General features: G+C 56.2%; 1 protein-coding gene across 3 annotated transcripts in view; it reads left to right on the plus strand.

Moving 5' to 3' along the window:
* Positions 1-20,194, plus strand: part of ECE1 (endothelin converting enzyme 1) — a 95,237-nt gene that overhangs the window by 47,604 nt on the left and 27,439 nt on the right. For 2 of the 3 annotated variants that reach the window (XM_045585077.1, XM_036445755.2), the window contains 2 exons: positions 4,635-4,776; positions 9,911-10,123. In XM_045585077.1, the coding sequence (XP_045441033.1) occupies positions 4,635-4,776; positions 9,911-10,123 (355 nt within the window). The remainder of the gene's footprint in view (positions 1-4,634; positions 4,777-9,910; positions 10,124-20,194) is intronic. The other variant, XM_036445757.2, reaches the window with a different exon arrangement.

A 20,194-nucleotide genomic window follows, 5' to 3' on the forward strand; every position in this document is an offset into this window, starting at 1 on the left:
CATTTTAAAAAATATTTTTATTTCTTTCAGAGAGTAGAGGAGAGAGGGAGAGAGCTAGAAACATCTATGATGAGAGAGAATCATTGATTGGCTGCCTCCTGCACATCCCCACCCTGGGGATCGAGCCCGCAAACCGGGCCTGTGCCCTGACCGGGAATCGAACCGTGACCTCCTGGTTCTTAGGTTGATGCTCAACCACTGGGCCATGTGGGCCGGGCCAGCGCACTCATTTTAAAGATAGGGGACCAAGGCCCAGAGGCTGCCCAGGGACGCCTGTGGGGTCTTAATAAAGTCCAGGGCGACCTTTTCTCTTGCTCCACTGACATCCTTCTGGGAAGCACAGGGAGCTGGAGAGAGCTTCTCTGGATACCAGACTTCAATTTCTGTCTAAGATGCAAGGTCTGTCTCCTGCAGCAGGTGCTCCTGTAAGCTCTTCTCAGTCACTGAAAGGGTCAGGCTTGGCGGCCGGGGGCTGGGTGGGGCTCAGAGTAGAGACGGGGAGGACCAGAGGACTTACAGTTTTGCTCCGGACTGGCCTCAGTGTCCTCAGCTAGAAGTCTGCCATACGGAAACTTCTAGAAGAAACCTCCCCAGCCTAACACCCTCACGGAGGCAGAGTGCCACCCAGGGCCCAGCTGTCATGGTCTGTCTGCTCTGAAAGGCTGGCTCCGGGGCAGGCAGCCTGGCCGCTCTGCCAGGCTTCAGAGGGTGGCCGAGCTCTTGGCCTGCGGGGGGTGGGCTCCCTGCCAAACCCTTGGCCAGATCGACACCTCTTGTCTGCTCTGTGGAGCCCAGGTCGCCGGGGGCTTGGTGGTGGTTCAGCCACTGCCGTCCCTCCTGACCCCCTGCTTGGTCTGAAAAGCGGGCTTTGCCCGCCGCCCACTCCTGCTGCTGGCCTGTCTCCTGGGCCCCGGGCAGCGGTGGCCTGTCCTTGCCCGCACAGCTGCCTGCAGAACCCGTTCTGGCCGTAAGCCTCGGCGAGGCAGGCGCTCACTTCTGTAACCGAATCTTTATCCCTCATCAGGGCTTTGTTCCCTTGGCTGTGGAAACCCTGGGAACCTGGACTGCACGGCTCTGCTGTTCCTCTTACTCCCGTCTGTCTCTCTGGCTCTGCCTGTCTCTCCTTCTGTCTCCCTCTTTGCCTCCCTCTTTCGATGGCCTCCCTTTCCTTATGTCTCATTCTCTCTCTGCCTCCCCCGGCAATAAGTGGAATGGGAAGCCCACCGACGAGCGGAGCATTTACAGCAATTCTCAGCTCCATCATCTGGGCATCCGCTCTGCACCGGGGCCGATGGTCACGTACCCAAGGCGGAGTGGGCCGCCTGCCGCTAACGCTCCTCCCCTGCCAGCCGCTGCCGCTGCCGCCGCCTCAGGCTGGTGATTGACATGCCCTCCTTTCCCAGAGCAGCCTGAGAACCCATGTGCATCCTCCCCTGGCTGTGAACCATCTTGCTGGGTTCTCTGAAGGAGGCGGACCCCGGGGGCTCGGCCAGGAGAAGGACTGACCAGCAGCTCAGCTTTACACCCAGGAATGGGACAGCCCTCCTGGAGAGATCTCACCCTCTGGAGAGATCTCCGGCCCGGGGCCCCGTGCCTCCAGGTGACTTCTGCCCCGGGGATGCCTCTGGATTCCTTCCACCCTCCGAGATGGGATAGGGCTGGTCCAGAAGCCAAGAGGCCCTCAGCCGGGCAGCACAAGTCCAGCGAAGACCGTGACAGAAGTCAAAAACCCTATTTTCAGATTCCGGGTGCCGTGTCTGCCTGGCACCGTGACTTTCTAATTTAATTCTGACTGAATTCTTATTGGATTTTACCGTGAACACTGTCTGTATGCTTGTCATTAAACAGAGAGGCTCAGCTCGACTCCGCTCCTGGGGCAGCACAGCCCTTGGCAGAGGCTGTGGGTTCCGGAGAGAGGTGGCCTCTCTCGCTGTCTCCCTCCTCCACCCCCGCCATGTCCCGAGTTCCTTCTGACCTCATGCTCATACCTGCTCTCAGGTAGGATAGCACCGTCTAGCAACAAAGTGGAATCAACCCAGTGCCAGGCACGCAGGAAGCACTCAAATATTAGCCGCCTTGTTACTCTTTTCTTCTCCTTTCCTCCCCCGCCTCGGTTCCTTTTGTTTCTTCTCGCCCTGCACCTCCTCAGACTCCCCACCTGTCCCGCCTTTGCTCTGTCCACCTAAGGGCAGGTTTCCCGCTCCCTCCGCTTGCTGCCTGTGCTCCCCGGCTTTTTTGAGAGCCTGCATCTGGCACGGCGCTCCCTGCCTCTGCCTTGCACGCCTCCCCCACGAGCTAAGCCGTGATGGAAATGAGCCTTGATCGTGGGGCACGGAGGGGCCTTGAGCAGGATGCAGAATGTGGCACAAGCCCGGGGGCAGGACAGCAGGGAGACGGAGAATAGATGTCACGTATCCTTCGGGGCCCTTCTGAATACAAGGTGAACTGTGAGAAAATGGATGCCTGGGCAGAGGCACTTCTACTAAGGCCACCAGATCATCCCGGTTTGGGCGGGACAGTCCCGACTTTTAACAGTTTTTCCTGCGTTCTGCTTTTTGGAAATCGGGGCTCTATTTAAACCGCCGCGGGACTCAGGTAAAAATTGTTAAAATTCGGGACTGTCCCGCCAAAAGCGGGACGATCTGGTCACCTCCTGGTGCATGGACGTGTCAGCATCATCCCAGGCTCTGTCTCCGCACCAGGCCTCCCAGCCCGGTGTGACCTTCATGGTAGCACCGTGGTCAGAATCCTGGTTTCTCGCCTTTCAGAAAGGTTCTGAAAGGAGGTCAGAGGGCGGGCCCCCTCCCCCGCTGGTGCATCTGCTTCAGTTTCTGAGCCTCCTGGATCTCCGTGGAAACTGTGACTGGGCCCCAAGTTCCTTTTCTCGTTTTCAGAAACCAGTTTTCCTTTCATGAGAAGTTCGTGTGTTCCTCTTTCTCTGGTGCGGCCATTCCTCGTCATTTCCTGGCCATAAAATGCCCAGCGGTGACCAGGAGGCCACTCAGCGCCCTTCCGTTCCTGGGTGACCAGCCTGAGGTCCCCCAGGGCCGGCGTGAGGCCCTGGCGTGGCCTGGCTGTTGGTAGGGCACTTGCAGGTCTGAGCCTGGGGCCCCCCATCTACCCTGGCGACTCCTTTGCCTCCCCACCCCTGGCAGGCTGCAGGTGTCTCTGCCACCGAGCCTTGCTCCCTTCACCTGGGCCTTTCCAAAGGGCAGAGCCTGTCGTGTCACTCCAGTTTGCATTCTTTAAACCAGCTTATAGGCCCTGGCCGGTCTGGCTCAGTGGATAGAGCGTCAGTCTGCAGACTCCAGGGTCCCAGGTTCGATTCCGGTCAAGGGCATGTACCTTGGTTGTGGGCACATCCCCGGTAGGGGGTGTGCAGGAGGCAGCTGATCGATGTTTCTCTCTTACCGATGTTTCAAACTCTTTATCCCTCTCCCTTCCTCTCTCTCTAAAAAAAAAAAAAAAAAGTATTTATATTAAACCATCCTACAAGGTGCCCCTTTAGATCTTGGCCTTGCTGCTCTCCAGTTCCCTCCCCCACCGGCTCCTACTTATTCTTCAAGACCCCACCCAGGCGTCCCCACCTCCGGGAAGCCTTCCCTGCCCACCCAGCCTGTGTCTGTCTGCCTCTCTTCTGGGCTGTGAGCCCCTGAACAGAGGGAGTCTGTCTTCCTCTCCATGGCTCCACCATGGCCCTGAGTTGGTGCTCGGCCATTGGCACACAGCCATGAGGTCACTGAACCAAGTGACCCCGCCTTCAGGGGACCCCCTCCTGCACTGTGGCCCTCGCTTTTGCCCAAAGTACCTCCTAGAACGGGGGGGGGGGGGGGGGGGCCCGAGGGTCCCGCCACGCCCTCTACTTCCTCTCATTGTGCCTCCCTTCCTGTGTAGGCTGTGGGGCTGGGGACATTTTTCCTCCCTTTGAGGCCTGCCTGGATGGAGCTATTTCTCCATGGCACCTCTCCTGACATCTTCCCAAAATGCAAATCTCTGACCCGCTGGTGGCCCCAGAATCTGCACACGCGGGGTCAGATCCTGCGCCACACATTGGGCCGAGCGGTGAGGGCAGGGTCTTCCCTCTCGGGACTTTCACATCCTCATTTGTGAAGGGAGAACTATTGTAGTAACAGCCCTGGTGGATGGGGAGTCAGTGAGCTCAGGGCGCCCACAGTCCTGGGGGGTGTGTGCTGGGGTGGCGCCCGCCTTCTGGCGTATTGTCCCAGCCAGACGGTGCTGGGCCTCCGAGAGAGCCAAGCTGGCCACCCGCTGGATGCCTGCAAGTCCAAACATCCTGTCCTTTTCTGAGCTCCTTACTGGAAAAGCGGGGGAAAGCTGTGTGTGTGTTTTTTCCTTCTGCCCATATCGGGTGACTCAAAAAAACACACAAGCCCAGCTGGGCTGAGCTACTTGGCTCTCTGAAGTTCAGGAGCAAATCGGAGCTGCCGAGCAGGGTGGCTGGCGGTTCCTGTCCTGGATTAGGACCCAGGCCGTGGGAACCGGACCACCCCTGAGGCAGGAGGGCCACCCCGATGTCTCCCCGGGGCCTGGACCTGCCTCGGAGCCCCTTCCTCCTGGGGAGGGGGGGCCCTGGGCTCATGCCCTCCCCACCCCTCCTGCCTGCCTCCCTGCAGGTGAACTTCCACAGCCCCCGGAGCGGCCAGAGATGCTGGGCCGAGCGGACCCAGGCGGAGAAGCGGCTGGTGGTGCTGGTGGCGCTCCTGGCGGTGGGACTGGTGGCCTGTGTGGCCGTGCTGAGCATCCAGTACCGGACAAGTAGGTGCCTCTGGGTTTCATTGTGGGCTTGACGCATCCCTACCCTCAGCTCTGTCCACCTGTGCACGGGGCCCCCCTGGGACTGGCCCCAAAGGCCCCAGAGGGAGCCTCAGCTGGCAGACTCTGGTCGCGGAGACCTGGAGGGTGGGCGGTATGGGTGGCGTGAAGGTTTCCGTGTCCAGAGGTCATGAGTCTAAATCCCAGCCCAGCAACTTACAGCTGTAGGATAGCCTCGGACAGGGCACTCCATCTCCCAGAGTTTGTGTCTTCTCCACTTGAATAGGGACAATGGTGCCCAGTCTGGGGGTGGCTTGGAGGGTTAGAGGTCACGTGTACACGAACTTGGTGCCTGCCAGGACCCCTTAACCTCAGCGGTGGGTGCTGCTGTCGTTAGGATATGTGGGCTGGTGAGACACCCGGGCTGGCATTGCCTGCCATCCTTAGTCCCAACAAAACAGCCATCATGACTTCCATTTACTTAATCCTGTTCATGCGAATGCCGCACCTCATCTTTAGTCTCATTTCCTCCTCCTGACAGCAGCCCCGGGAGGTGTGGTTACTGGTGGCCCCAGTTTCCGAATGAGGAAGCTGAGGCAGCGACTTGCCCGAGGTTATACAGGGGGGACGGGGAAGTGGAATTCAACCACAGGCCCTTGGGCCCCAGAGCCCAGGCTCTGCCTCCTTTTGTAATCTGGGCGCACCAGTGTGAGGACTCCCCGAAAAGCTGCCCTCCCGTGACCCAGCTGACCTCTGTAATCGCATCCCGCTGTCCTATCTTGTGTAGTGATGTGATTGGGGCCCTTTCCATCCTGCTGTGGTTCTCTGTGGCTGAGAGAACCCAGCCCAGTGCCTCACACAGACTCGATGTTCAGTCGGCGTTTATGGAGCTGGAGAGGGTGGGGAGTCCAGCTGGTCTCAAGGCCTCTCTCACTCCCTGGGCCCCAGCGCCTCGCCTTCCGGGGGCAGATTCTCCACTTGGTTGAACAGCCTCGGTTGACCTGAGGGCCCAACCCCACAGACATGGTCACCTGGTCACTCATCCCATCAGAGAGATTGTGAACCTTTTCAGGATCTGGGGATGGCCACCCAGGCTTCGCTGGGCCTTGTCCACTGTGAGGGTGCTGGCCCTCCTGGTGGCCCTGCTGGACTAGGATGAGAAAAAGGTTTGGGGGCCTGGAGAGAGGGCAGGACTTATCTGAGTCTCACCTAATCCCTCCTGTATCAAGTTATGTTTACTCATTCATTCATTCATTCATTCGCCAGGAGCTTCATGCACATTTGATTAAAGATGTCCATGCTCTTAAGCATATATACTTAGTTAGCATAATGCCTGCACTGCCATAGGTGTGCAAGTCGTTTGCAAATTGAATAAATAAAGGACACAATGGACAAGAAGGAGGAAAAGCTGGGAACAGCCTTTCTCTACCAATCACTCTTGTCCTGTAGCCGCCATCTTGCTTGAGGCACTATCTTGCCTAACTATCAGCTTCGGTTCAGAACACTCTGCTGGTTAATGTGGACTCTGCCCACCCTCCTCTGCCCAGCTCCTGGCTCTGTACCTGGGGAGCAGGCGAGGCTCCCGCAGCCAGTGTCACCCTGAGGCTGGCCCAGGAGTCCCCAAGATGATTCCCCACCAGAAGCCAGAAGGGACCCCCAAAGGGTGGCTTCTTGTGATCGGGCTGCAGAGGGGCCCACGGCAAGGAATCTTGTTTCTGCCTCCATCCCAGCCTTCTCGGGGACGTAGCAGGGTTTTCCCAGCCTGGACCTGGGTGAAAGGAACTCTGGGTGGAGCTGGGTCAGGATCAGGTGACCCATAAGCCAATCCATGTGTTTTCGTTAGCTGCCCGGGCCTGGGAAAGCAGTGGCCACCCCAGATATTGACTGTAACCTCATTACCCAGCAGCAGGTGCTGGCACCGGCCACATCTGAGCAAACATAAAGCCAGACAAAGCAAATTCTCTGTACGTTCTGAAAGACCCACCTGTAAGTTATGTCTGGGCTCTGAAATACATATTTATCCACCTTCCTGCTGCACCCTCCCTTCTAGAAACGTGCAGGTGCTTTACAAACAGCAGCAGCAACACACACTCAGTGTGGAGGCAGGTACTGTCCAGACAAGTGCCTGGGACCTGCTCTCTTGAGTGATCATGCCCATCCTAAAGGGAAGAAATATTTTCTACTCCTACAGGTGGTGACCAAGTGCTGGATAAAGCTCGCTCATTCATTCATTCATTCATTCATTCATCAAATATGTATTGGACAGTGTTAGGTGCCAAGTACAATGCTGAGCAAAGGAAATATAAAAGCACATCAGATGCTGCCCTCCCCTCCAGCTCACATTCCAGTGGGGGAGGTAGACAGGGAGACGGCCGTGACACCCCTTAGTCTGTGATCAGATCTCAACAACCAGGCAGCCAGAGAGGGATGAGGGTCTGGAAAGGTTTCCCCAAGGAGATGGAACCTTGAGTATTGACCTTGACATCAGATGAGGAAGCAATTAATTAATCAAATATGCATAAAGTGCCTTCTGGTTAGGAATGGTTGGTTGGTAAAGGACCTACAAACCATCAAATAGTTAAATTATCAAAACTGATTGCTTAAGCACCACCTAGGGACCTTGCCCTGTGCCTACAGAATAGGTGCTTAAAGTGCTATTAACTCGGGCCATTCCTGGGAACTGATTTCTTACTTTGTTTTAAACCAAGTCCCCTTTTGATAACTACAAATCTCTCTCCTTCTCTCTCTCTCTCTTTCTCTCTCTCTCTCTCTCTCTCTCTCTCTCTCTCTCTCTCACACACACACACACACACACACACACACACACACACACACACTGGTGGATTTTGCTCTCTGAGGATCACCCTCTCACGCTGACTTCTGGGCATTCCCGGCAGCCAAGAATTTGTCAGGCTTTGCTTCCTGTAGTTGGTTGTACAAAAACAATAAGTATTATTTTCCTCTTATATCATAATAGTGAATAGGCTTTTTCAAACCACACGGAAATTACCCCCCTCCCACGCCCCTCCCCCCCCCCCAACTCCCGTAAAGATTCCGGTGCCTTCCCTGGTGGGCAGTGGGGCAACGTTGCTTAAGATGATCAATCTAGACAGGTTCCTACTGTTTTCTCCTCTGTTTTCATGCCTAATGGCTCAATCATTTTTAATTGTTGGATAGGCATCTCAAAACAAACAATTACCTCAAAATAAAGTCACCCTGATTTGGGGCTGTTGCACAGCCTCCGAGCCCTTGCTCGATCCTGAGGCCTTTGCATTTTTAGAAGATGTTAGACACCTGCATGCCACTCAACCCGGTGGGCAGTCTGTTTCCGGGTGAGGTGACTCTGCCCCGGCCAGCCGGTGCCTTCTGTTCTCCTCTCTAAAGATCGGCCTGGGAGCCTGGCACCCTAAGACCCGAGCAAGCTGAGCCCCATGCCCAGCCCTGAGGTCACTGCATCATCTCTGTGAAACTGGTCCTGCTGTTCCCCTCGTTTCTATTGATAGATGGAGAAACTGAGGCTCCGAGAGAGGAGGTCACATGTGCGAGGCCCACAGCCAGAAGCAGCAGCTGGGAATTGAACCCGGTCTGAGCTCACGGTGCCTGCCCTGCCTCACTCCTCCCTGTGGAGGAGGGAGATGAACTCACCAGAGGTCGTCGTAGCCCCACTGCCCCCCATCCACCCCATGTTCCCGGCAAAGAGGCAGCGAGGGAAAGTGGGAACCCCCAGCCAGAACCCCCGGCCATGGAGTTGCTGCAGCAGGACGAGCTGGGTTCATTCTTGCTCTGCCTGCAGCTGCGTGACCTTGTCCCCCTCTCTTGCTCAGAGCCTCAGTTTCCTCATCTTTAATCGGGCCTTGACGCCTGTATCTGAGGCTTGTCCTGAGGCCTGCATGCGATCACGAATGTGCGTGAAGTACCCGGTGCAGAGCTGCGGTCAGGAACAGTCCCTCTTGTTGCCGGCACAGCTGTGTCAACAGACAATTCCGCGGGGCCTGTTCTTAGTCACCAGCCTGGACCTCGGCCTCTGTCTCCTGTTGTCAGCTTCCTCTCGCTACCTCGGGCTGGGTCACCGCTGAGGCCGCCCGCAGTTCGGTTCCTTTGCTTAGAGCCCGCGGATGGAACTTGAGGCCGGGGTTCGGCCCGCTCCTCTTGCCCTTGGCCTTCGGACAGCCCTCTGCTCACGTCTGTGAGAACTGGCTCAGAGGAAGCTGACTTCTCTGCTCATGGTGTTTTGGGGGCACTTGTAGGATTTGCAGGCCTGCCCGCTGCCCACCTGTGTGTACCAACTGCTGTCCCTCCTTAGGCCACACCTCACCAGGAGAGCTCCCTTCTAGGCCCAGAGCAGACAGGGAGAGGGTGGGCTTCAAATCCCGTTGGCCACTAAGCAGGGTGCTTGCTTCTCTGTGCCTCAGTTTCCTCTGCGAAAATGGCCTTACGCAAAATGATCTCAGGGTTGTTTCGGTTTGGGTTCTTTTGAGGATTCAGTGAGGTCACCCTCTTGCCTTGTGCTCAGTGGGAATGATTTTTTATAGTTCCTTCTAGTCTTGAAAGTCTTCCTTCTTCCTGAGTCCCGGCACCATAGAGTCTGTATTACCCGTGTGGCACATACTAAGTACACTTGGCCTGTGTTTGTAGAATGAATGATAGATGTTTCTCCCACTGTTGTCTTTTGACTTTTCCTTTATGATGTGTATCCCCAACTAACTTACTAGCTCTTGAAGGAAAGGACTACACCTTTCATATCCCTCACCACACACACATACACACACACACTGCACTCAGCAAGAACCTGAAAGGTACTCAGTCGTTATCTTGTTGAACAAATGAATGAGTGAATGAGTTTGCTGCACACCAGGGAACAATAAAAAGTCAGTGAATATTTGCAGAGGGAAGGACTTGTAAATACTTTTAAGCTATGGAAAGGATTTTAGGCAGCTAAACCAAAGTCTTATTTTATAAGCCAAGAAATAGAGAATCTACTGAGATCATTTCTCGGGAGGGGTCTATGGACCATCCAACTCGTCATCTGTTTGGTCAGGACCAGAGTGGGGCGTGGCGCACCAGGGCTGGAACCAGAGACTCCTGCAGCCTCCTCCTGCCTGCCCTTCACTGGCGCCCTGTGCTTGTCCCCTGCCAGGAGCGCCCCCGGTGTGCCTCAGCCAGGCCTGCGTCTCAGTGACCAGCTCCATCTTGAGTTCCATGGACCCCAGGGTGGACCCCTGCCAGGACTTCTTCACCTATGCCTGTGGCGGCTGGATCAAAACCAACCCCGTTCCTGACGGCCACTCACGCTGGGGGACATTCAGCAACCTCTGGGAGCACAACCAAGCCATCATCAAGCACCTCCTCGGTAAGCATCCCACAGGGGGGCCGTCAGCAGGACCTACCTGGCCAGGCCAGTCAACGGAGGAGCTTGGCTGGAGGGGAAGAGAGAGTACGTGAAAGTGGTTAGAATGCCTGTCCTATCACTTGTGTGCCGAAGTCCCTTATCTCTGAGCCTCAGTTTCTTCATCTGTACAGCAGGACTAATCATACCCCAACTGCAGAGTCTGTAAAGTGTTAGCACGGCATGTGTGCACATAGTAGGTGCACAAAAACTAGCAGCGTGGTCTTTGCTTTTGTGGCTTCAAGCTGCAACTCAGCTGTTGACTAGTTTTGACTGATTTTTTTTGCAAGTTGTGAGTGAAAGGAATCAAGGTTGATTTTAATGTTGTGAGCAGATAAAAGTCCTAACAGTTTATCTGAGAGTTACTCATTGAGGCAGCAGCCTTCCTTGGCCTCCTGATCATTGATAAGCCTCTAGCCAAAGTTCTCTTTGCTCCTTGTGAGGCCTTCAGCACCTCTAGTCGACCTTGGTGTTGATGGTTTTATGCTTAGATTAGAATGCCATGTCTGTCTTGTTTGCAGCTGTATCCCGCCTAGATAATGTGTGTTGAATTAACTGCCCGTTGTTGGGGCCGTCCTCAGTGAAATCACGATTCACAAGTGCTGTGACATACAAAGGTCCTGGCTTGAACCCCTTAGCAACCGAAATCTTGGCCATCATCTCTCTCTCTCTTGCTGATTCCATCCTGGGGTCCCAAATGGTGGGAGAGGTTAGATTAGGGGTGTCGAACTCAATCAGAGAAGGGGCCAAAATCTAAAATCCAGCCTAAGTTGCGGACCAAATGGTTTACTGAACAGTCATAAACTGTCATTGTGATGGAAACGCAGCTGAGTGCAGTGATGACAGCGCAGTGCGGGCCACATTGCAAGGCCTGGCGGGACGGATTTGGCCCGTGGGCCTTGTGTTTGACACATGTGGGTTAGATCATGAAAAGCCAATCAGTTAATCCATCAGTAAGAGAACTTAGATTTGACAAATACATATTAAGTTTAAAAATAACCAACGCTCAAGATACTCAAAAGTAGGTAAAATACAATACAGTTTTTGAAAGTAGGTAAAATAGAAGAAGATGTCTAAAAGGGGACAAATCTCAAAAGGGCCAGAAACCTCCTGGTGGGAAGGTTTTCTAAAAGATAAAAGATTCTAATTTGACGGTTATGAATTTCAGGCAACTGTGTCTTTTAATTTAAAATTATTTTTAAATATCTTAATTGATTTGAGAGAGAGAAACATGAATTTGTTGTCCCACTTATTTATGCATTCATTGGTTGATTCTTCGATGTGCCCTAACCGGGGATCAAACCTGCAATCTTGGGGTATTGAGACAATGCTCTAACCAACTGAGCTACCTGGCCAGGCGGCAATTGTGTCTTTTAGATAAAAGGAGACCTTTCCTTTCTTTCCCACCCCAGGGGCCGCCGCCGCCGCTGGGTGAAACCCACCCACCACTCCTTCCTGGCCCCCAGCAGCTCCTGGGCAGGGCCCCTAAGTAGCCCCCTTCCTAACACAGCCTCCTTCTTGTGTTCCTGAGGATCAGAACACGGTTCGCTGCTCTGTATGTTGGGACAGCAAAGCCCCTGCCTGCTTTATGCTACCCAAGTGCCTTTCACTTCAGAAGCTGGAGCTTAAAAGGCCAGTTTGTCTGTGGTCGCCAGACTACAACTCAGGGACGCCCTTTCCCAGCACCTAAAGACACAGCCAGGAGCTGGGCCAGCACCGTCAACCAAAGAGGGGGATCGTCCAGGCGAGAGACAAGATGGGTTCGAATTCTGCCTCGTCCTCTTGCTGTGTGATCTTGGGTCAACTCCATGACCTCTCTGGGCTCCGTCTCCCGTCAGTACGATGGGAACTATGCCTCCTTTCGGTTATGAAAATTAAAGGGGAAAATGCATACATACACAGTGCTTTGTTTGCATCGGCCTGGCACGTTCTGGAGGCTCTGTTTATGATGGTGTCACTGTTTTTCACACTTGCCCTTTGCACAGCACTTCAGCGTGTACGGAGGTGTTTTTGTAGAAATCACCCATTGGGTCCTGCAGGGGAGAAGCGAAGAGGCGCTTGGTAATAAAGAAACAGATCCTCAAGATAGAGGGGAAGGTGGCAGAGCTGGGACTTGCCTGGCTTCCGGGCCTGTGTCTTTACCCCTGTCCACACCACCTCCTTCGGGGACAAGGGGCAGTGTGGCTTCCTTCTTGCCTTGGAGGAAGCCTGCAGGCAGACAGCTCAGAGCACTGGGGGCATGAAGGAAAGAGAGAAAGAGACCGACGTTGACTCAGTGTCTGCTCTGTGCTATGCACTGCACCGGTCTCTTTAACCCCCTTCCCCGCCCCACCATGTCCACACAGCTGCCCTGGGATGTAGGCACTGAGCTTCCCATTTTATAGATGAGGAAACTGAGGCTTAGAAGTCTTAGGTAACTTTACCAAGGACACACTGCCAGTCAGGATGGGGAGCCGTTAGCCCTGAGAGGGGACAGGGCAGAAAGGCATAGGGGCGGGCCCTTGAACTTCCCAAATAGGCCCAGTACGGGCCCTTGTGTATGGTGCCCGCGACCCTGACCCTGCTGTTCTGGGGCTGGTTCTTACCAGGAGGACCTTGGGTCTGTGTCAGGACTGAGGCCACCCCCATGTGGCAGGGCCCATGAGGAGTGGCCTGCAGTCCTGGGCTCTGGCCTTCCATCCACCCAGCCCCTGAAGGTCAGGTATGGGTGGGGAGCTGCGCTGAGCTGGGCATGGAACAGCCAGAGCTGTGTGTTCACGCCCCTGCCCTGGTCCAGGCGCTGGTGATATCAGGAGGTCGCGCTGCAGGGTTTTGGGGTCAGGCAGCCCTGGCATGCGAGCCTCTCACCCACGTGGCCTTCAACTGATGAACCAGCTTCTCTCCAGCTCCGTTTCCTTGTCTGTAAAACGGGGGTGATGATGCCACCTCACCCACCAGGTTCCTGCGAGGTTTGACTGGCACGGGAGGGTCAGCGTGCTTAGCACAGAGCCTGGCACCAAGGAAGTGCTCTCACCTGCTGGTGTGGCAGGTGGCTTCCTGCCCAGGCTTCTGCCTAGCCAGAGGGTGACTGCAGAGCGGCTGCTCCGCCCTCGGGGCCCCAGCTCTCCACTTAGAAGGGGGACTCGCTCAGAGCACTGGGAGAGGCGTCCTAGGGGTTCCCTGGGGTTTGAGGGTAGTTATTGCTCCTGTGATTGCTTACGGAAGCACTGGATGCACCAGGTACCAGGGCATGCCCACGATCGTGCTGAGCCGTTTACTTGTATTTTATTAAAGCCACGGCGTAGGCTGAATCTGCCCATTTTATGGATGAGGCTCACACACACAGAGGAAATGTATTTCCTAGGAAATGAGGGAGCTGGGGTTCAGCCCTGGGGCTGAGAGGCCTCAAACCCACATGCTTTCTCCACTGACTCTGCTGAGTCACCTTCACCGCGCAGAGGCTGCGGAGCGGCCACAGTGGTTCAGGCTCCTGTGTGGTTGAGCTCCAGGCCGGGGAAGACCTGGCCCAGGCCTGGTGAACACAGCAGCCGGGGCCACCCCCATGTCCTACTGACCAGGAGCTTCCCCGGGAGGTGTATCCTGGGGTCCTCGCCCCCCCAGGCCCATTCCTGGGAACTAGCTGGAAACCGCCCTTCACCTTTGGGCCTTGGTACCTGGCAATGCCTGAACAGCCAGGAGACAGGTGAGTGGGTGACAAAAATTCAGGAGCGTGGGCCAGTGCATTCTTGGGCTCCAGGCCAAGCTGGTCTCAGCTTCCCCAAGACAAAGAGGTCAGCCAGCGGGCTTCAGGAGGGAGCTGAGGCCAGTGGGGAGTGGACCAGGCCAGGGTGGGTGTTTGTGGGGGCGGTGCCAGGCTGTCCCAGCTGGCCTGGGATGAGCTTCCCCAGATAGAAGGAGGAGAGGGCACAGGCAGAGTGCCAGTGAGGACTGTCAGCTGGCCACGCAGAGCAGCTGTAAGGATCAGCTTGCACATGACCTTGGGCAGTGAGTTGACCCCAGCCCCTCAGAGGAAACCCAAGCAGGCGGGTAGCAGGTGGGTTGAACTAGGCCTAGTGCCACCATGGCATGTCCTTGCAGTCTGCTGGCTGGAGGGCAGTGACCTCAGCGGCATGAGACAGATGCCTCATCCGTGAGACGCTGCCGCCCACCCAGCTGCCAGCTCGGGCTGTCCTCCTAGGAGACGAGAGTGCGCCCTCCCTTTATCAGGGGAAGGATCGCCGCTTGGGCTGGGCCTGCCCTGGGCTTGCCAGCGTGTGCTGTTAGCACAGACTGTTCTGCCACCCAGAGTGCCTCCCCCACCCCCTTTCAGGCCTGCGAGACTTTTCTCAAACTTATTCCTCCCTTATGGCTACCAAAGGGCCCCCCGGCTTCCGCTACAATACGTTTTGTGTAGCTGTCATATTTACTGCACCTTCTATTGTGAGAGTGATACATGCAAAAAAATAGTCATGCCTGTTGTAACCACTCAGGCGATACAGATTCCATGAAGAGAACGTTAGCCGTCTTTCTTTCTCCTCCCCCTGACCTGTCTCCCTGAGAAACACATACAGGGTTATTCCCGTGGCATTAAATTTGTCCTTGTCAGTAACTGGGCAGTGAATCCTGTCACCTGTGACAGCTCTTGCGTTTTTATCCAGATTTATTTTCCCAGGATTTACTGTCTAATGTAGTTTCATCTTCCTGCGTAGCCTGGAACCCGTAGGAAACGCCTTCTGTCCAAGACCATGACCGCAGCCGCCGCCCTCCCCTCACGTCTGGGGGACGGTTAAATGGCCGGATGGACAACCTGACCCCCGAGGGTGGGAGGGAGTGTCCAGCCTGCAGGCAAGGCAGGGAAAGCGGAGAGAGCTCAGGCTCCCGTCCGGGCAGCCTCGGGAACTCACTTGGGTGACCTTGGACCGGTTACCTCACCCCTTGCCTATCACTGGGGCGTGATCCTAACACCCACTGGGGGCGGTTGTTATGACGAGATGCACACACACCGCCCACACACAGGAAGTGGCTCATTTTCCCAGGGAGGCTGGCGATGCTGGGCCCCAGTTCCTGCGTGCTGCCCGTTCATTCGCTCTGCTTCCCCAGGCAGGCTCCGTGGCAGGAGGTGATCCCGTGCACCTCGGGGTGCTGGGGTGCTGGCGAACAGGTCTCGGCGCAGGGCCTGGCCTGAAGTAGGCGCGGGAAACGGTGGCCGTGTTGTTATTCTTTTGATTCTTCTGAAGCAAAAGGCACCTCCTTCATCAGGTCCCCACACCCCCTCACAGGATGGGAAGGGGGGGCTCCCGAGGGCTGGGATTGTCGGAGCGGAGTCTGTGGGTTTATCTAAGACAAACACGGGGCCTGCTCTGATGTGGAGCGGGGGCCCCCACATGCTCCCGGCCAGAATCCCCAGAAACCCTCCTTTCTGCAGCCGCCCGGCTGCCTGAGCATGTGCTCCTCCCGGGGAGCGAGGCGGGAGGGAGAGGCTGCGCCAGGATAAACCCCCAGAGGGGGAAGCAGGACGATTAAAGGGTGTGCTGTCTTTCCTCCCTGGGACTTTGGGGGAGCGACTGAGGAAGTTTCTGGAACTCTGGTTCGCTAGGAGGAAGGACCCAGGCAGTTGGGAGCCCTGAGGCCTGGCCCTGGGTTACCACATTATCTCCACTGGGGCCTCCATCTCCTGACTCAGTCCTGGGAGCTGCCCTGTGGATTCCTCCCTGCTGGGTGGAATGTAGGGTGTCTTACAGGAAACCAAGATTTCCCTAGAGAGGAAACTGTCTGTGGTCCTTTCAGTTTGCACCCAAGCCTCCTCCCTCGGGCCAAAGTGGTCGACACCTTTTCTTTTCTTTTTAATATATTTTATTGATATTTTACAGAGAGGAAGGGAGAGAGATAGAGAGCTAGAAACGTCGATGAGAGAGAAACATCGACCAACTGCCTCTTGCACACACCCTACCTGGGATGTGCCCGCAACCAAGGTACATACCCTTGACCAGAATCGAACCTGGGACCTTTCAGTCCGCAGACCGACGCTCTAACACCTTTTCTTTGGAGCTCCCAGAGCACTCATTTATTCATTCACTCATTCATTCATTCGTTCAGTGATTCTGTATTCATTCAGTGATTATGTGCCAGACATTGCGTCAGGAATATGACGGTCTTTTCCTGTGGAAGTTCATTCCAGCAGGAGAGACAAACAATAAGCAAAAAAATGAGTAAATAAGTAATATGTGAAGAATTAGGGCTTTGAAAAAAAAAAAAGCAAAGAACATGTGGGGCCTGCCAGGGAGGAGGAGGGAAGAAGCGGTGGGCTTTCTGAGGAGGGGACATTGGAGCAGAAACTTGAACTTAGTGAGCCAACGGACCCCGTGGATGTGAAGGGAAGAGTGTGGCAAGCAGGAGGAACAGTGAGCACAGCGGCCCTGGGGCGGGACTGTGGGAGCGAGAGGGAGAGGAGCCGGAGCAGGAGGCAGCTGGGAGGTGCAGGGCCCAGATCCGCCCGCCAGTGTTTCTCCACCTTTTTCAGGATTGCCCCCTCCTAAACGTGGAATACCACAAATACGCTGTATTCCTGTTACGTACCATACGTGCACATAGAAAGAGCAAGTTGGGTCTGGCTGGTGTGGCTCAGTGGTTGAGCATCAACCTATGAACCAGAAGGTCGTGGTTCGATTCCCGGTCAGGGCACATGCCCAGGTTTTGGGCTTGATCTCCAGTGTGGGACATGCAGGAGGCAGCTGATTGGTGATTCTCATATCATTGATGTTTCTGTTTCTCCCGCTCCCTTCCTCTCCGAAATCAATAAAAATATATTAGGAAAAAATATATAGTAAGTTGTTTCTACCCCCTAAGAACGAATCCTCTCCCCCTTGGGGGCAATACTGCCCCTGTCTCGAATGAGTGGATCGCCAAGTGTAAGGTGTCTGTATACTCCAGGGTCCATCCGGACTCCAAGTCATTCAAGACGCGGCTCTGTTAACTCCCTCCCAGAGAGAGATCCTAATAGACATCTCGGATGCAGTAGGCATCTGGACAGCCATTCCACTCCCGCCCCTGCCCCACCCAACCTTCCGAACCTCAGTAGCATCCCCCTTCTCAGACCAAGAAACCTGGGCAGAATGCCGCCCTGACTGCTCGCTCTCTCCTTTCCTGCTGCCACTTGGCCCTGCCCTGCCCCGTTCACTGTTAACAGCGGCCCCCAACCCCCACCTGGCCATCTCCCTTCAGCTCTTGTCCTGCCAGGTGGTAGGTGCCCTTGAGGAGGTGGGTGAGCAGGGGAGGGAGGGGCTTTCCTTTCCCCAGGGCTCCTGCCCCCGCCAGGCCAGAGAGGGAATCGGGGGTATGAACACTGACTCCTGGTGGGACCCTCACTAATGTCTCTTTCTGCCCCACCTGCCTCACTTCCTCCTCACCCTCTCGGCCCCTGGATGCTGTGCCCTTCCTTGTCAGCAGCAGACACTGGGCTCTGTGCTCTCAGCAGACATCGCTGATGGCTGCTGTGTGCCCACCGGGCACTGGGGAGCAGGGATGACCGGCCTCCCCGGCATGTGCCCCATGGTGTAATCCGAGGCCGTTGTGAGAGTCATACGGCTGTCTGTCTGTCTGTCTGTCTGGCCGGCCCTGGTTTGGGCTGCGGGCCTTGTGCGGGCTGCAGGCCTTATGACAGCAGTCTCGTGTCCATGTTGCCTATGCCACCTCAGCAGCCGCCGAACCATAAGAACTTAATAACATTTGTGGGGAAATGGGTGGGGGGACACCCAGGGCGCGGAGCTGGGGGGATGGGGAGTTTGAACCCGAAGGAGGGCTTTCCTGCCCCTCCCGGAGGCCCTGTGGGGGTTGCAAACAGGTGGGGGAGGGGGCCCCTGGAAGTTGCTGTAGGGAGTGCAGCCGGCCTGTCCCTGGAGCCTTCCTGTGGGCCTCTTATCTGGGTGGCCTTGGGGCCCTGGGGGAGGGAGCTGCCGGCCCCCTGACGGGCCAGAGCGCACAGAGTGTGCCTCCCCTGACGCTGGCCCTGGCATTTCAGGGTCACGGCCAGAGCCAGATGTGGCCAGCCAGACATCTGCGAGGATTCGGATTCGTGCTCCCCCTTCCCGGAGCCTCGCTGCTGGGAGGTGTTGTCATAGAAACGCAGCCCCTGGGAGGGGATGGGGAACATGTAGCTTTTCCTGCTTTGCTGCTTTCTGAGTCTGAGGAGCGGGGGCAAGTCCCTGCCTTTCCTCCAGGGAGCTCTTCCCCTGCTCGGAGGGCAGGGAAGGACGTGCAGGTGCTGCCCTGCGGGGCTGTGTGCCCCAAAGCACCTCATCCCTGCACTGTCACCCCATCACCCTGCAGGCTCCCCTCCCTGTGGGCGTCCCCCTGACTTCAGCCAGGCAGGGCTGGCGCTCTCCTGCCAGTGGGAGCCGTGGTGCCGTTCAGGGTGAGAGCTGGGGCGGGGGAGTTCAGGATGAGGGCCGGGCACGCTGATTAGACCAGCAGGAAGTGACTCGCGTCCTTTGTACCAGCCGGCTGCGAATGGCTTTCTTTCCTCCAAACCCATGCCCTTTCGGCTTGTTTTCCTCACACTCTCCAGCTCCCCCCAGACCCGGTGCCCTTTGCCCTCATTCCAACCTGGTGAGTAACTGCATCTTCCAGAAGCAGCTCGGCCAGGACCTCCCGGGAGGCCCCCTGGCCCCGCCCCGCCCACGTGTGTGACTTCTTTTCTGGGTCCCAAAACCATTTGCGTGTAAGCACTTTGGTGTCTCGCGGTTCATTTCTTCGTATGTCTGTGTTTACTCTTAGACCTGAGCTCCTTGGGGGCCGGGAGGGGAGAGCAGGTCTTGTTCGTTGTAAACCCTGGCCCCCAGCCCTGGGCCTGGCCCCCAGAGGTGCTGAATGCTGAGAACCTGCACGAATGAACCGCTTGGGAACCCCCTGAGAGGGGCCTTGAAGGCCGAGGAGAGTTGGCAGTGTCCCATGCAAAAGGGCCAGGGCAAGCTTTTTCTCTTTAAAAAAAATCTTTATTGTTGATCCAAAACCGGTTTGGCTCAGTGGATAGAGCATCGGTCTGTGGACTGAAGGGTCCCAGGTTCAATTCCGGTCAAGGGCATGTACCTTAGTTGCAGGCACATCCCCAGCGGGGGGGGGGGGGGGGGGTGCAGGAGGCAGCTGGTCGATGTTTCTCTCTCATCGATGTTTCTAGCTCTCTATCCCTCTCCCTTCCTCTCTGTAAAAAAAAATCAATAAAATGTGGGGAAAATGCGTATAAAATCTTTATTTTGAAAGGATGACAGGTCCTTCTCTCCCCCCATAAACCTCTCCCAGCCCACTTTCATCGCCCCCACCCCACCCGGCTTCTCTCCAGAGGACGGGGGCTTGCACCCCCAAGGCCTGCCCAGAGGAAGCATCTGTGTACCGGATGAATGGGGAACTTTCTGCCCAAAAAGCCTGCATGGAGGACGTGGGGGTTGGGGTGGTTTTGGAAGGAAGCAAAGGAAGGAGTTTCAGGTCCAGGAAAGACAAACATGAACTGAGGCAAAGTGGCCAGAGCAGCGAGGAGCTAGCTCCCCAGGGAGCTGGGCAGAGGGAACGGAGGGAGTTGGGGACCCGGGGTCTGGAACGGGGGGGTGGGGAGGTGGGGGGAGACGGACCCTGAGACGAAAGCTCAGGCGCATAGTAGGTCCGGTGACCTGAACAGCAGGAAGGGGTCGCCTTCCCTGGGCGCATAATAGGTCCAGTGACCTGAACAGCAGGAAGGGGTCGCCTTCCCTGGGCGCATAGTAGGTTCGGTGACCTGAACAGCAGGAAGGGGTCGCCTTCCCTGGGCGCATAGTAGGTCCGGTGACCTGAACAGCAGGAAGGGGTCGCCTTCCCTGGGTGCCGCCGGGACCCTGCTCTGTGCTCTCCCACACACAGGAGCACAGCCCTCAGCAGGTGTCATCTGGACCAGGGCCCCACGGACAGGGAGGAGGGACCGTCGCCTGGGGTTTGAGTGTAAGGGGCTGCGATCCTGCTTGCCGGGGTTGGGTCGGGAAATGGCAGACGGCCCCGGGGTCCGCTGTCCGTCTGAGGAGCGTCCCGGGCGCT

The sequence above is a fragment of the Pipistrellus kuhlii genome, unplaced genomic scaffold (genome assembly GCF_014108245.1).
Source record: "Pipistrellus kuhlii isolate mPipKuh1 unplaced genomic scaffold, mPipKuh1.p scaffold_m20_p_2, whole genome shotgun sequence".
Classification (NCBI taxonomy): domain Eukaryota; kingdom Metazoa; phylum Chordata; class Mammalia; order Chiroptera; family Vespertilionidae; genus Pipistrellus; species Pipistrellus kuhlii.